General features: G+C 36.4%; 1 protein-coding gene across 1 annotated transcript in view; it reads left to right on the top strand.

The window, feature by feature from the left end:
• Nucleotides 1–18,000, top strand: part of DNAI3 (dynein axonemal intermediate chain 3) — a 61,531-nt gene that overhangs the window by 15,441 nt on the left and 28,090 nt on the right. The window contains exons 8-13 of the mRNA XM_069479188.1: nt 482–672; nt 1,818–1,942; nt 3,869–3,958; nt 5,550–5,636; nt 6,847–6,975; nt 9,954–10,027. Coding sequence (XP_069335289.1) covers nt 482–672; nt 1,818–1,942; nt 3,869–3,958; nt 5,550–5,636; nt 6,847–6,975; nt 9,954–10,027 — 696 coding nt within the window. The remainder of the gene's footprint in view (nt 1–481; nt 673–1,817; nt 1,943–3,868; nt 3,959–5,549; nt 5,637–6,846; nt 6,976–9,953; nt 10,028–18,000) is intronic.

Consider the following 18,000-nt stretch of genomic DNA (forward strand, 5'->3'; position numbering starts at 1 on the left):
AGGTTCGCCAAGGGTTACACTGTTAAAAGTAAAGGAGGAGGAAGCAGGATGGGGCTGTAGAGCTTCAGACAGATTCTCGTCTGACCCCACAGGAGCTCCAGGGCAAACACGGCCTGCTGAAGGAGGCCGGGGCCGAGGCAGAACTGGCCAGGCTCTGGCATCCCTGCAGCCGCCATGCTCGGTCACTGGCCTGGAGAGCTCACAGCCCTGGCTTGGAAACTGGGGCAGATCAGGAAGTTGCTAGAGGCTGTTGGCTCAGGGCATTCCTAACAGCTGAACAGCAGGTTCTTGAAAGAAGTTCTGAGTAGCACCCTGCCAGGAAGTTTTTTCCTCTTAAGTCATTTATTTCACATGAGGTTAACCATGATTAACAAATATAATTGAGCATTATTATCAATGAGGTAGGAGGAGCTACTAAAATAGTCATATCGTTGACTACCAAAATCCAACATCTTAACTGATTTTTTTAAATACAAAATAGTGTCGAAATAGCCCTGCAGCAAAATGAAATTACAAACACATTTATTGATGACTGGAAATGCCTCGCAGAAGAAGAAGGCACCTTTGGGGACAAGACCGATACCTACCTGAAAGAGTACCAGTCCTTTACCGACCTCCACAGCCCGACGGAGAAGATGATTACCTGCGTGTCGTGGCATCCAACTATCTTCGGTGAGGTGACAATGACAGGGATCCCCTTTTGTGATAACATTGAAATTGTCCGTCGCATTTATATGTAAAATTGCAAACTAGCTCAATTTTCAATCAAACAACTTCCATTTCCTGAGTGCCAGGCATCTGCCAAGCACTTTTCACATCTTCCCTGCCAAGTGTCCTCCCAGCAATTATGTAGGACACATACCACAGGAATGTCCTCTCTATTTCACAGCGAGACCAAAGCTCAACTCAGGGAGGTGACTTGCTCAGGTCACCCAGCTGGCACAATGCAGAGTCTGGGTTTGACTATGGCCTGCTGCACTCCCAAGGCTAAATTCATTCCTCCTAACACTCCTTCTGATTACTGGACAAGATAGGAAACACACTTCCTTTAAAGGGTCGGCTGCTGGCCGGACGCAGGGGCTCACGCCTGTAATCCTAACACCCTGGAAGACCAAGGCGGGAGGATCGCTCAAGGTCGGGAGTTCAAGACCAGGCTGAGCAAGAGCGAGACCCTGTCTCTACTAAAAATAGGAAGAAATTATCTGGCCAACTAAAAATATATAGAAAAAATTAGCCGGGCATGGTGGTGCATGCCTGTAGTCCCAGCTACTTGGGAGGCTGAGGCAGAAGGGTTGCTTGAGCCCAGGAGTTTGAGGTTGCTGTGAGCTAGGCTGACCCCAGGGCACTCTAGCCCAGGCAACAGAGTGAGACTCTGTCAAAAAAAAAAAAAAAAAAAAAAAAAGAGTCGGCTGCCAAGGGAGGTAGAAATGTGTGAAGGTGGAACCATGGAAAGAGAGAGGTCTTTGTCCTCTTTCTTCCTCCTCTCACTCTCCACTGGCCCTTTTCTCACAAAAAAAAAAAAGCAAAACAAACTTTTCTTTGCTCACTAACTCTTCTAAGCCCGCTGTATGTTATATACTAACAGCACACCTCAGTTTGAACCAGCCAGATTTCAATTACTAAATAAGTGACTTGTGGCTAGTGGCTACCATATTAAATAGCAAAGCTCTAAGAAAATCCTTGGTCTCCTGTGGAATATTTTTACTCAAATTTCATCAAAATGGAAATGATTAGTGACTATGTAGAAAAGCAAAAGCTAGAAACATTTCTCCGCGTACCGTTGGGCTGACTTTACTTTCTGCTTGTGTTTTAATCAGGACTGATAGCCGTTTCAGTGGCCGAGCGACTCTCCTTTGAAGAGAGAGTCCAGTTTTCTGGTAAATTATTGCTGCAGCCATCACTGATTCTTTTCTGGAGTTTCTCCGACCCTATACATCCTCAGGTAATCAAGGACAGTTGCCCACACAGCCTAAATGTTCAAATACTACTTTCAGGTATATCTTTAGCAGTTTTTATTGCAAAGTACTTCATAATCAATTAATGTTGCAAACCCGTATGAAGTTAGGCTTTCTTTAATGCAGAACTTGTCATCATTAAAAAAAAAAAAAAAAAAAGAACTTGTCATCATTCAATTTTAGCAAAACTAAAGTTTACACTTCGTTTATTGAACAAATCAATAAGTCATTTTTTCTCAAAGATTGTAAGAGGAACGTTTCACCTGTTTTAAAAAGCAGACTCCTTTATGGGCTTAATAAAATACGACTGGGTCAAATGCAAATAGATTTTAGTTTCATATGAATTTCCTCAATTCCAAGGATCCCTAGTAGGTGACATAATAAATGAAAGTGACTGTGTGGGAGACAGTGGGGAGTGCTGAGGACTGCAGCCCTAGAGACTGTGCTGTCACCTCTAGGCCAGCTGCTCTTTGGTGCCCCTGTTCCCAGGTGGCTCCATTGTCAAGAGAATCCAGAAATTTGGAATTTTGTGTGAAATCTCCCAATTTTAAATAGCACAACTAAAATCAAAGCAAAACACACAAAAAACCCATTGAAACCAAACCCCCCCACACAGCAATCCCAATAAAACAAGGCTAAAGGCTGTGTCTGTTCCACAGGGTCTCATTTCCCTTATCTGCACAATAAGAGTTCTGCTTAGTGGTAGGGTGCTATAGATTGTTAGATTATTTCAATGTACTTACATATAATCATATTTTGTTTCTATAAAGTATTGCAAAATTAAGGGTTTCCCTAATAAACTCTAGCCTGCCTTCTTCCTTCTTTCCCAATTCATCTGAATGAAGGCAGTTTTAATGTAACAGATTCTAGATACTTTGTTAGAGACCCAGAGATCAAAATGACAGACCTCTAGCTCTTCCTTTTTAACCTACTTACCACAAAAATATTACCATTCTCTAGAATGTTTTCTAACATTTTTACCCTGTAGGACTACTCTCCACTCCATGCCATGGAAGCATGGCTGAACTTCCAGTCAATCGGGAGGAAGAAAGATAGACCTTCCTTTCCTCTATTTTGAAGAATAGCTTAAAAAGACAAGCGGATAATTTTTTAAAGAAATAATGTAAATGATTTATTTTGTCTTTGTTCTAATTAAAACTATGGGAAAGTATTAAAAAGATTCTATTTTCAAAAGTAGAAGTTTCTCTAGAATCCACAAAGTACCAAATAAACCAAGACAATTTATCCCAATTCCAGTTTGAAATGTTTAGCCCTGTGGTGGCAAAACAATGGCCTACTGGGGCCTATTGTTCTGGTAACAGAAGAATGGTAAACATGCCAGCATTTTGCTTGGTGCTAGCTATTGTAAATATAATGATTGGCTCGCATTTGTGTATTCCTTGCAGGCCTTGTTCATCTTCTGGGTTCTGTGTTATTTTAAAATTTGAGGCATTATTACCAGCAATAAGTCCATGTTCTCTTATTCGGTAGGTTTTGTTTTTGAGTGCCCACTATGTGCCAGTGTAGGTATTACAGTAGGGAACAACACAGGCAAATATCCTGTCCTCACAGAACTTATTGTCCACATCTTTCAGAAACACTAATTTCATAGTCTTTTTGTTTATAAAAATTATAACATGCCCCCCAAATTGCCTATACTTTTTCTGCCATGGAGGATGAGTGAGGGGAGAGACCTGGGTGCCCTTGAGAATATACTCTCCTATGTATGACCAACATCCACAATAAAATTCAACAAAAGCAGCTTCTCACCCAGAGGTAGAACTCTGGGAATAGGCTCTACATGCACATTGCTTATAAATAGATATAAAGTTAAACTATCTTAATATTACTTTGTAGCCGTGATCTTAATAGGTTTTGCTCACTCTTTCTTGAATTTGTGGGGTTTATTTTAGTTAATGCTGGAGAGCCCGGATGACATCTTCTGCTTCCAGTTCTGTCCAAGTGACCCTAATATTATTGCTGGAGGCTGTATAAATGGACAGGTACTTATGGAATTTTTTCAGTATGTATAAACGTAGACAACATTCTGTAATAAGTTTCGATTTAGTAGTTTTTGAACTTAAGGATTCAATTCAGCAGAAGGAAGGCATACCAGTTGTGTACCAGTCACCATGCCAGGAACTAGGCTATAAAGGTGTATTAGACATAGTATCCACACTTGAAGTGTTACAGATGCATAACCCAGATACATAACTGAAACAAAAGTGGGTCACATCTGTGTTGCTGATACAATATTGTATAAGACTCCATGGAAGAACAAAGCTACAAGCATTACTACCTGTTGGTAAAAAGGCCTCTTCTGAAATTTCCCTGGGGGTAGGAATTAGGGGATGATCCAGAAGTAGAAATTCACTGGAATGCATACATATACCATTGAATTTATGTATATAAAATTTGACATCATGTTTGCTTTTTTCTTCTTTCCAAGTTCTCTAATTTATAAAAAAAATTAGATCCTATCCTCCAATATCTTGTTTCTCTAGTAAAGCAAACAAAACTCTTAAAGCTGTTTTATGATCAAAGTTTAAATTCATTGTGATGGAGTGGGTTTGACCATTAAAAGTGTATATGATCTTTTTTGGTTAGAACAACTTCTTTGTGGTTGAAATTTAAATGTCTACAGCTTCCATGTCCATTGATCCAGAACCAAAATAACCAGGGAAACAAATTTCTCTCCCTCAATTTTGTTCAACAATAACTGAAGGTCATAATGATGACTCAGAGCCCATTCTCCAAGCCCTGAAAATCTGAAGTGTCTGTTTTTCCTCATTGCAAAGGTAATATGACTTTGTTTTAGAATATTTTATTTTTAGAGATGAGGTCTCACACAGTCCCCCAGACTGGAGTGCACTGGGGTGATCATAGCTCACTGCAGCCTCAGACTCCAGGGTTCAAGTGATCCTCCCACCTGAGCCTTCCAAATAGCTGGGACTACAGGCATGTCCCACTACACTTGGCTGTTTTAGAGTATTTTAGAAAAGCACATGATGAAAATACAATCATTCACAATTCTATGACCTGGACATTTTATTAACACTTTAGTGTACTAAATTACCTTTTAGTCATTAGAAATTAATCCAATTTAGTATTACATATTCTACTTTATTCTGATTTTTCAAAAACTGACCATCTAGATATAGACAAATTCAGAGTTGGTCATAATATTCAATTAAATAGAAATCATCACTTCCCTGCCTGTTTTAGACAATTGAATGTTTGTACCTAATTCTGGAGAATGGGCTTTAGACAGTTGTCAATCATAGCACATTCCCCAAACCAGAGGGAAAATTCTTCCCAAAGCAACGGGAATTACATGACATTTATCTTGGATTTTTAGAAATATTAGCATTTATTAACACAGGCACAAAAATCAAAGTGCTGAAGATACTTTTATAGGGAAAACATTCTTTTTAACATCAGCTTTAAAAGTTACTGACTTAAGATATACGCTTAATTTTATTACCCTTTAAGGTAATTGACTTATCAGGCTGCATACCAATAATTTTTTTTAAAAAAAATCTTTAAGACTCAATTAGCTATCTCCTGTTATGACAACATTTATTTCTGTTTTAGGTTATCTTGTGGGATATCACGGCGCATGCAGATCGCATAGAGAACATTAAGTCGGGTGGTAGTAGAAGTAAAAAAGCCACACTCAAGGTTAGCTTTCTACAACTTTTCACTTGCAAGTTTTTTCCATTCAAGAGTTTATGGGAAAGTATATAACAGAGTTGCCAAGGTTAACAAGAACTCAATAGAAAAAAGAATGGTATTTCCAAGCCTTCATTATCTGCTTGTGAACATGTTCTGAATCACTTTGATATGGGCCCACATGAAAATGACAAAACACGACACAACAAATTGCATCATCTATCCCAGGATAGATTGTTGTTGTTGTTGTTGTTAAATAAAATGAAGGGACCAAGTGGCTTGGCTACAGTGATGTAACCGAACCAGGACTGGACAGAAGGGCCGGGTATCAAGGCTCTGCATCCTGGTCCTGAGTTGGGACGTGCCACCTTCCCTTGGCAAGAATAGGTTTTCTCATGTATAAAATGAAGGGATTACAATCCTTTCTGATGATAATATACTACAACGATTTTTTAAGGCTATAGACTGACTGCTAAGAGAGTTGGGAGGCTGGATGCGGTGGCTCACACCTGTAATCCTAGCACTCTGGGCGGCCGAGGCGGGTGGATTGCTGAAGGTCAGGAGTTCGAGACCAGCCTGAGCAAGAGCGAGACCCCATCTCTACTAAAAATAGAAAGAAATGATCCGGACAGCTAAAAATATATATAGAAAAAAATTAGCCAGGCATGGTGGCACATGCCTGTAGTCCCAGCTACTCGAGAGGCTGAGGCAGTAGGATCGCTTGAGCCCAGGAGTTTGAGGTTGCTGTGAGCTAAGCTGATGCCACGGCACTCACTCTAGCCCAGGCAACAGAGTGACAGTCTGTCTCAAAAAGAAAAAAAAAAAGAGAGTTGGGAAAAAATTGTTCAGCTCCCACCTCAGCATTTGCCCACCAAGTTGCACACCTCCCACCGCAGCCCAGGTCTTTAGCTTTAGTATCAACAGGTCTCTTACCAAGGAAAGGTGGGATGTGGCCTTCTCTGTACACAGAGAAATACTCCTTCAAGAATAGGATTTCTCATTGATTATTTAGGGAGTAGGTCAATAATACTTGTTAAGTAAGGGGGGAGTAAGTAATCCTATTACTTAAATATATGTTATATAGAAACACTAATTTATGTTTTTTCTTGAACTGGTAAATCTCCAAATTATTAATTTTAATTGGAATGATGAGTAAAGTATGAGTTGATTCATCAGCTCTCTGAAATTAGCATGTAACTTTCTTTTAAAAAATTTTCAGCCTATGTTTATCCTTGAACCAGAGAGTAATAAAGAAGCAATGTATATCAGACACTGTGCAGTCTCTTCAATAGAAAATGGACATAAGAAAGTAATTACAGATATTCACTGGCTGTCTGACACATTCGAGGTGAGTCTTGATGGCTTTTTGCTTTTCTCCTGCTGGATTATAAATTTTTAGATTTTATCCAACGAAGGTGTTTCAAGTCAGCAATTCATTTACACTTATATTGTGAAGTAACCAGGAACTAAGCATCAAAACATTAGGATCACTGTTACCAGACCAATATCTGACTTGGGGATGAAAATAAAGCCAATCTTTGAACTTGGTTATTTTATAACTAAAAAATGTGATTGGTGTGAACACTGATACAATAGTGGAGAAGATGAGGATTTGACATGTAAAAATGAAGCACAGATATTTTATACCCTTAGCATCTATGGAATTAAAAATATTTTCTCAGCTATTTAGGGTCAGGCAACCCTAAAGATCTGTGACATATTGTAATGTGTAATTTTGCTGAGGCATAGTCTTGAATTGAGTGTACTGAGAGGCCAGTAGGTGCAAACCAGTCATGCAGTAAGTGAGCCCCGTTGGCCGCCCAGCATCTGCACTGCAGTTTGTCTTTGTGGTTGAATACTTGACTGTATAACCTTGCAAAGTGTGATATTCATGAATTTGGAAACTGGCAAGCTTCTCAAATGTTTCCTTCAAGGACACTAAAGATCTACTACGTCCTTTGAAGAATGAACAGCTGAGAATATCAGAGAATATTATGAGAAATTAGAGTTGTAAGAGGTGATTATCCCTATCAGGTATTGAAATGGATTATGTGAAGCAACAATACCTTTAAAAGTCATAATGGACTAAAATAAATAGCCCAGATATAGTTTCTATTATATGTAAAAATATAACATATGATAATGGAAGTTACAATACAAGAAAAGGAACTCCATTTCTACTCACACCATACACACAAATTACTTCAGATGACTTCAAATTTAAATGAAAATAACAAATCACAGAAAAATATAACATATCAGAATAGAATATCAGATTTCTGGAATGAGGAAAATTTACTAAGACTATTAATGTTGAAAGAAATCAAAAAGGAGAGATTGACAGATTCAAAATATACACATATCAATTTCTAAATTAAGAAATAAGTGAGGGATGACGAGAGGTTAATGAATCGGTACAAATATACAGTTAGAAGAAATAAAACCCAGCGTTCAGTAGGTCAGTTAAGTAAGTATCGTTAACAAAATCTATTGTACGTTACAAAGTAGCTAAAAGAGAATAATTCAAATGCTCCTAGCATAAAGAAAAGATAAATGTTTAAGGTAATAGATATCCCAATTACCCTGATTTAATCTTTATACATTATATGAATGTATCACAATACCACATATAACCCCAAAATATGTACATCTACTATGTATCAATAAAAAATAAAGAGCAAATAACAAAATGGAGGAAAAGATTTGTACTAAATATGTAAATATAAAAATTTCCAATAAATAAGCAAAATACATATACAACAGAAAAATTAGCAAATCAACATGAAAATTATTCAGCCTTTCTCATATCAAAGACATGAATAATAAAGCAAAAAAATGTACTATTTTGGATTTATTTAATTTTAAATGAAAATTTCAAGTAACATTCTGTGTTATAATGGATGAGGCAGTGAATGAAACCAGTAAACATTAACATTGCAGACTGCAACATAAAACTTTTGGAATGCAATTAGTCAATGTGGTTCTTACTCTTAAATCATCCAAATTTTCAAACTTTCTGACCAGTAATTATCAATACAATTTGGAGAGTTCATATTAAGAAATGACCCAATTTGTGCCTCAAGATTACATGTACACCTTTTTAAAAAAACACACCAAAGTGCATCCATGAAAGAAGATCGGAAAAGGATATAAAGTAGAATTGTATTTGATTTTAAAACTTCTATTTTCCAAACTTCTGTAATATTACTATGTTTGGGGTTTTTTTTGAATCATTAAAACATAAAACCCTGGAGCATGCACATCTCTCGGGTCTCTGGCTTCATACAGCAGGAAAACCTCATGGGGGGGGTGGGTAACAACGCGATTTGGGGGCTGTTTATCAGATCAGAGAGGAGTTGGCAGCTGCTATGGAACCTGAACTGGTTCAGGTGGCAGCACTGTGAGCCGGGTTTGTGGTTGTTTAGCTCCTGGGATGCCTTGCAGGCCTGACCGGGGCCCCACCTGTACCCATCCGCCATTCCTACTTTCACCGTTTATTTGTTGCTGGAAGCCCTGCCTTTGTTTACTATTTTGCTCACCAGTCAAGTATCAGTAGGATAGGGAATTGGAGAATCAGTGATTCCCTATTGATTTAAGAGTGGTACCTTCACAGGTGGCCTCAAAGCCTATTGACTTCTTTGAGAGCTGGTTGGTTGGAATTTTGGAACTTCTAGGAGCCATAAACCCTCCTGCGGATCATCTGTGTGTTTGCAGAGTCATACCCACAATTAGGGAAAGAATCACGCCTTACAGCACTGCAAGGCACACCTTTATGTGATGTCTCATTTAACACTTAACCTCTTTTCTACTGATGCTACCTTAGAACAGATCAGGCTTTGAAAAGGAAGGGAGGGAGGAAGAAAGGAAGGAAGGAAAAAAGATCTTACCTGCTTAACAACCTCATAAAAGCTCCTGTTTGGCTCCACAATTCATTGAAAAACTGAAAGAACCTCTAATCATAATGGATAATGAAATTATGGTACATCATCTATATGGCATAAAACTATTAAAATAATTTATGAATGCATAGGTGAATGTTCAAATCATGTGGAGTGAAAAAAAATCTCAGGATAAAAATATATATGCCTTCTAATTAAAGCTATGTAAAAATGTTTCCAGGACAAAAGAATGAACAAGAATATATGGCAGAATTGCATTTGATTTTAAAAGCTTCTGTTTATGAAACTTCTGTGCTAGTGGTATGCTCTTTTATTAAAATTTAAAACAAAGAAGAAAAGAATTTAAAAGGTAAATAGCTATGAGAAAAAAATCATTACTCTTCTAGCTACATGGAATTTACTTTTCTTGCATTTTTTCAAAAAATAGGTTAACAGATTGGGCTCTGTCTTTGAGAATCGAAATGGAATATGCTGCCAACTTATCACATGTTCAGCAGACTGGTATGTCTTATTTCCAGTGTTTCTGATGTGTTTTCATACAATATGTTCTTTTTCCTTAGATGCTCCTGAAATTTTTAGTGTCTTTTTCTGCTCCTTAAGTAATCTGTATTGTAGCAGTTAAATCTAATATAAATAAAGGACAGAATGTTATGGATTGTTGCTAGTTTAAAAATATCATTTTATAGAGATAACTATGTTATCAAAAGAAGAATTAACTGGGCGTCATGATCGATAACGTTGTATAGCACTATCCATAGTTATTCTGCCTCTTCACATTCTCATATTTGTAAATTTGCAATATATGTTATTTATATTCAATTTTATCTATCAATTATGAAGATTATAACATTTCATTGAGAAATCTTTTTTAAAAACAGTAGAAGAGTTTTTACATTTGTATTGTGTATTTAGAAAAGTGTTTTTGAAAAAAACTTGGTGGCTATGTTGAAGAATATTCATTTAAATAAAATTATACCCCCAATTTATAGAACTAAGAATTCACAATGAAATAGGAACCATGAAGAGAGTAGTATTATTTATCTACCATCCAAGTACTGGAAAAACTTTACCATTACAAACAACTTTGACCCCCGTAAAAATGATGACATCTTAGGCCACAGAAGCAGCTGTAGAGTGACAGGAGAAGGCATAAGTGACATCAGTAGCAGCCAAGGCAAGGGGTGGAGAGATGTGATTGATCCTGTGGGCATGTATTGGGGAAGACCATTGACTACAAGCAACAGATATTGACTGTGGCTAGCTTCAGGTGAAGAAATACGGATATTTATGCCAGTTTTCTACTGGGTGCTTTAATAGGTTAACTATTTTTATATTCACAATAACCCTAAAATATACATATAGATAGAGGAAATGAGGCTCTGAAGGCAAATATATATTCCACCTATAGCTCACTAAATATACAATGAGTTACATAGACAACTTGTAAGTAATGTTGTTGCTGAATCAAAGGAAGTGCTGATTCAGGCCTTGGAAAGAGCCCCAGGGTAGCAGGAATGAATGGCCAGCCACTTCCCTCTGAATGAATCAGCTCCAATCATTGTATCACTCTGTTTAAGACTCAGAGTAACTAGAAAGGGTCTGCTAGGCCTCTGTTGCATTATGAACCCACCCCTTTGAACAGGGAAGAAACGGCAGAATGCCTTGAGTGACATCCGACCTGACTGCATATAATGGGAAAGGGGCAGTTCCCCAAAGAACAACTAGAATACTGTAGCCAAAGAAAACGAGATGTTCTCACCCAGGCAAAAACAACACAACACATCTATACCTAGCACCTGTAGGGTCATATGGAATTTTATGCAACAATTAAAATTGTATTATGATTTCATAAAATTGTACTATGATTTCATGGGGAAATGCTTATGCTGTAATGTTAATTATAAACAGAATATAAAGCTATATTGTTCTTCAGTAGCCTTGGAGAACATTTAAAAGCATATTGACACAGGTCCTTAGTTGGTGGTTTATAATGATGGGCTTTGAGTTTGGAAGGAAGGAGGCTGATTGGTTAAATTATTATTTTATATATGATTATTTATATGAACATGGAAATATTCTGAAAATATTTCCTTCAAAAGTTGTTAAAATAAAAAATAAAGTTTATGCATCTAGAAAAGCTAATTTTTAGTCTGGATAACTCCATCAGTCCTAACCTTTATACTTCAGCAATGCTAAGGGTCTTATAATATAAAATATAACAAAATAAATTTTCATTAATTAAGAATGTGTAACTGATTTATGCAGAAAGCTCAACTGACGACATCTATATTTAGCAAAGCCATTTCATGGATAATACAAATTAATGCTATGAATAAGATCCAAGAAGAACTATATAATTTTGGAAAACAATTTTAAACCAACTATAGATGTGTTTAAAAACAGATCTTAGTATGTCATGTGTCACTTGTGGTGTTCTCTCAAGGATTTATGTTTTGACAACATAAAAATGATTAATATTTTTATTAATTTTAACTATTTATTCATTAGTAAGATGAGCAAATGATTAATATTGATTAAACTATATAAATGAATAAAAGTTTTGTTAGTCTTAGTTGAGTTGCTATTTGTTTATCTAGATACTTTTTTAATCTTTTTAAAAATTTAAATACAACTAGGGGGTACAAGAGGAATCCTGGTACATGTGTATGTTGTGTAGTGGTGAAGTCTAGGCTTTTGTACCCATCACCTGATTAGTGTACATTATACCCCATAAGTAAAAACCCTCCCCTCTTTTGAGTCTCCAACGTCCCTTATTCCATTCTCTGTGTCCTTGCATAGCTGTAGTTTAGTTCCCATGTGGCATTCATTTTTCTGTTCCTGAGTTATTTTAGTTAGGCTATTGGCCTACCAGTTCCATCCAAGTTGCTGTAAAAGATATTTCATTCTTTCTTATGACTGAGTAGTATTCCATAGTGTGTATATATACACCACATTTTCTTTTTTATCCACTTATCAGTTGATGGGTACTTAGGTTGATTCCATATCTCTGCGATTGTGAATTGCGCTGTGATAAACGTGTAAGTGCAAGTATCCTTTTTGTTATAATGACTTTTCCTTTTGGTAGATACACAGTAGTGGGATTGCTGGATCAAACGGTAGAGATCTTTAACCTCCTTGGTTAAATATATTCCTAGGTATGGGATTTTTTTTCATAGCTATTAAGGGGACTGAATTCTTGATTTGATCCTCAGCCTGGTCATTATTGGTGTACAGAAATGCTGTTGATTTTATAAGCTGAGAGACTTTGCTGAATTTATCAAATCTAAGAATCTTTTGGAGGAGTCCTTACGGTTTTCTATGTATAAGATGATATCATCAGCAGACAGAGATAATTTGACTTCCTCTTTTCCAGTTTGGATGCCATTTCTTTCTCTTGCCTGATTGTTCTGGCTAGGACTCCCAGTACTACGTTGAATATAAGTGGTGAAGGTGGGCATCCTTATCTTATTCCAGTTTTTAGGGGAAATGCTTTCAATATTTTCCCATTTGGTGTGATGTTGGCTGTGGGGTTGTCATATATGGCTTTTATTATTTCGAGGTTTTTCCTTCTATGCTAGGTTTTTTGAGGGTTTTTATCATGAAGGGATGCTGAATTTTATCAAATGTTTCTTCTATATTTATTGAGATGATTATATGGTTTTTGTTTTTGCTTCTGTTTATGTGGTGAATCACATTTATTGACTTGGATATGTTGAACCATTCTCGCATTCCTGGGATGAAACCACTTAATCATGATGAATTATCCTTTTGATGTGCTGTTGGACTCAATTTGCTAGCATTTTCTTGAAGATTTTTGCATCTATGTTCATCAGAGATATTGGTCTGTATTTTCCTTTTTTTGTTGCATTCTTTCCTGGTGTTGGTATCAGGGTGATGCTGGTTTCATAGAATGAGTTAGGGAGGATTCCCTCCTTCTCAATCTTTTGGAACAGTTTCAGTAGGATTGGCACTAGTTCTTCTTTGTACATCTGATAGAATTTGGCTGTGAATCCATCTGGTCATGGGCTTTTTGGGGGGAGGAGGGAATATTTTATTACTGATTCAATCTCACAACTCATTATTGATCCATTCAGGAGTTCTGTTTCTTCCTGATTCAATCTTGGGAAGTTGTATGTTTTCAGGAATTTATCCATTTCCTCTAGGTTTTCTAGGTTGTGAGCATATAGCTGTTCTTAGTAGTCTCTGATGATCTTTTGTTATTTCTGTGGTATTAGTTGTAATGTCTTCTTTTTCATTTCTGATTGTGTTTATTTGAATCCTCTCTCTTCTTGGTTAGTCTAGCTAGTAGTTTATTAATTTTGTTTATCTTTTCAAAGAATCAACTTTTCATTTTGTCAATTCTTTGTAATTTTTTAGGGGGTCTCTATCTCTTTAGTTCTGTTTCGAGCTTTATTTCTTTTCTTCTGCTAACTTTAGGTTTGGTTTGTTCTTGGTTTTCCAGTTCCTTGAGGTGTGAGATGTTAGGTTGTTAATTTCTGCTTATTTTGATATCAGCATTTAATGCTATAAACTCCCCTCTTAGCATTGCTTTTATTGTATCCCACAGGTTTTGGTATGTTATGTTTTCATCTTCATTCATTTTGAAAAATTTTAAAACTTCTGTCTTTATTTCTTCATTGACCCAGTGATCATTCAGGAGCATGTTGTTTAATTTCCATGTATTTGTATAGTTTCTGAAATTCCTCTTTGTATTGATTTCTAGCTTTATGCCACTGTTGTGTGAGAAGATACTTGACGTGATTTTGATTTTTAAAATTTGTTAAAACTTGTTTTGTGGCCTAACATGTGGTCTATCTTAGAGAATGTTCCATGTGCTGATGAAAAGAATGTATATTCTATAGTTGTTGGGTGGGATGTTCTCTAAATGTTTGTTTGGCCTAAGGTCCAATCTAAGCCCAATGTTTCTTTGTTGATTTTCTGTCTTGATGATCTGTCTAGTACTGTGAGTTGGGTTTTGAGATCTCCCAGTTTTATTATGTTGCTGTCTATGTCTTTCTTCAGGTCTAGTAATATTTGTTTTGTGAATCTGGGTGTTCTGATGTTGGGTGCATATATATTTAGGATTGTTATATCCTCTTGCTGAATTGATCTCTTTATCATTATATAATGATCTTTGTCTTTTTTTACTGTTTTTCATTTAAAGTCTATTTTATCTGATATAAGTATAGCTATTCCTGCTTGCTTTTGGTTTCTGCTTGCATGGAATATGTTATTCCACCCCTTTACTTTCAGTATGTATGTGTCTTTATGGATAGGATGAGTTTTTTGTAGTGGCATATAATTGGATCATGTTTTTTATTCATTCTGCCAATCTATGTCTTTTAAGTGGAGTGTTTAATCCATTTACATTCAAGGTTAATATTGAGATGTGAGGTTTTATTTTTCTCATATTGTTAATTGTTTTCTTATTTTCTAGTTTTTAATAAATTCTTTGTCTCCTTCTTTCTCTCTTTGTGGTTTGCTAAACTTCTCTCATATTGCCATTTAATTCCTTTCTCTTCCTCTTTTGTGTGATTGTTTTATTAGACCTTTGAGTTTTACATTTTTGTGTATTTTCATGATGTTGAATATTGACCTTTTGTTTCCTCATTGTGGTATTGTGGTATTGTCCTCAATATATGTCAGAAAGCCTGATTTCCCTGTCCCTCCCGTCTGCAGCCATGTCAGCCCGAACTTGGCTAGAGCGCAGGGTACAGCCTAATGTTAAATTCTCAAAATGGCTCTTGTGGGTCTGGGACCAGAGAGGCTGGAGCCCCACCCTGGCAAGCAGGGTGGGCAAGAAACTGTGGAAAATGCTGTCTTCTCACAGCTCAGTCTCAATAGCAGCCCACAGGAGGGTAGCAGGGACTTTCCCAGAGGTACATGGGCATGTCTGTGCTCCTGTATCTCTCCTTGGAGCTGCACAGTGGCTGCAGGTATGCCCATGGTTCCCCAGTATCTAAGCTCTCAGAATGGTGCCCAGCTCAAGCTGCTCTAGGCTCAGATACCTGTGGGATTTGACTTGGGTTTCCCTTTCTGGAGATATGTTTCTGTGCAATCTACAGGCAGCACCCTATGTTGGGCCCAAGACCTGTAAGGATCAGGAGGTTCTCTTGTAGGCAAGAATATAAAATCTTGTCTCAGAGAGCAGAGCCCTGGGAGCTTCTCTCTCTTACTGTTTCCCCACATCCAGCAGCTTCCCCCAGCTCTTGGCCAGTCTTGGCTAGGCAAGTTGCCCTGAACCCTCTCCGTACCTCTCTACTTTGGGTGGTTCCTGTTGCTTCCCTAGTGAATCCTAGCATTCTCTCCTAGATGATCTATTCAAAATGTGAGAATCTGCTTACTATACTGGTTCCTCTCCATGGAGAAAGCACATATTACCTGTGTCTACTTAGCCACCCTGATCCTACCTCCAGCTTATCTAAATACTTTAACTTACACGTCTAAATTCTTTAATAGACCTTATATTCATTAATGAGATTATATATAACCTCAGTTATAGAAAATATGGAGCTAAGAATATGGCATATTCTTTGCCATTTTCATTATATCTTTTTATATCATAAATACAAATAATATTAATACAATTAATTTCACAAAATTAATACAAATAATTAATAAAAATACATATAATTAATACAAATATCATTATCATGTGTTACAACTTTCATTATCAGAAAATAGTCATCATAGGTTGATTATGAAAATCAAATGAGATAATGTATGTGAAAATTCTTTATAAAGTTTCACAAATACACAGAGTGTTATTTTTAGTGCACCCTATATATGTTTGGAACTTTTATAAAAAATTTTCACATATGTTATCTCATTTGATTTTTATAATTAACCTGTGAGGAAAGAGGAATAATAACAGGAGAAATAACATTGGCTGGATGTCTACTATGTGCAAAGTACATCATAACCAACTCCATCTGTGTATGTTATTTTTACTATACCATTGTTAAGATTATGTCACTTTGATAAAACACCAAAACACAAGTAACAAAAGAAAAAAATAGATAAATTGGACTTCATCAAAATTAAAACCTTTAGTGCTTCAAAAGACACTATCAGGAAATTGGAAAAGACAACCCACAGGATGGGAAAAAATGTTTACAAATCATATTTCTAATAAAATACATGTATCCAGAATATATAAAGGAACTCTTACAACTCAACGATAAAAAGACAACCCAATTAAAAAGTGAATAAAGATTCTCAATAGATTTTTTACCCAAAGAAGATATACAAATGGCCAATAAGCACATAAAAAGATGCTCAATATCATTAGCTATCAGGGAAATGTAAATCAAAACAGCAATGATAACTAGAATAGCCAAAACAATCTTGTCAAAGAAGAACAAAGTTGGAGGACTCATACTTCCAAATTTCTAAACTTTTTACAAAGCTACAGTAATAGAGACAGATATACTAGAACATGAGGATAGACACATAGATCAATGGAATAAACTGTAGAGTCCAGAAATAAACCCATACGTCTTTGGTCAACTGATTTTCAACAAAGATGCTAAACAATTTAGTGAAGAAAGAATAGTATTTTCAACAAGTGCTGCTGTGACAACTGGATATCTATGTGCAAAAGATAAAGTTGGACTCCTACCTCACACCATATATAAAAATTGTCTTAAAATGGAATAAAGACATAAATGTAAGAGCAAACATTAGAAAACTCTTAGAAGAAAACATAGGCATATATCTTCATGACCTTGGATTGGGGAGTGACTTCTTAGTTATTACACCAAAAACACAAATGCCTACCAAAACCACTTTTGATGAGATACAACTTCATACCTGCTAGGATGGCTATAATCAAAAAGAGAAAAAATAACAAGTATTAGCAAACTTGTGGAAATGTTGATAAATTGGAATCCTCATGCATTGCTAGTGGGATGTAAAAATGGTACAGTTGCTTTGGAAAACAGTCTGACAGTTCCTCAAAAGATTAAACACAGAGTTACCATATAACCCAGAAATTCCACTCCTAGATATGCCCAATAGAAATGAAAACATACTCTACACAAAACTTATACAGTTGATGGACTGATGAATGGATAAATAAAATGTGGTATGGCCATTCAATGGAATATTCAGCAATAAAGAGGAGTGAAGTCCGGCTACATGCTACAACATGAATGAAACTTGAAAACATTACACTAACTGAAAAAAGGCAGTCACAAAAGACCACATATTATATGATTCCATTTATGAAATGTCCAGCATGGGAAAATCTGTAGAGAGAAGACGTATATTAATGGTTGCCTAGGGCTGGTGGGAGGGCTTGAGGGAAACTGCTCTTGGGAAGTAACTGCTAATATATATGGGGTGTTTTGGGGAGGTGATGAAAATCTTCTAAAATTGATTGTTGTGATGGCCACACAGCTCTGTGGATATATTTAATGCCATTGAACTATACTCTTTAACTGAGTGAATTTTGTAGTATAAGAGCTGTATCT

The sequence above is a fragment of the Eulemur rufifrons genome, chromosome 8 (assembly GCF_041146395.1).
Source record: "Eulemur rufifrons isolate Redbay chromosome 8, OSU_ERuf_1, whole genome shotgun sequence".
Lineage (NCBI taxonomy): Eukaryota > Metazoa > Chordata > Mammalia > Primates > Lemuridae > Eulemur > Eulemur rufifrons.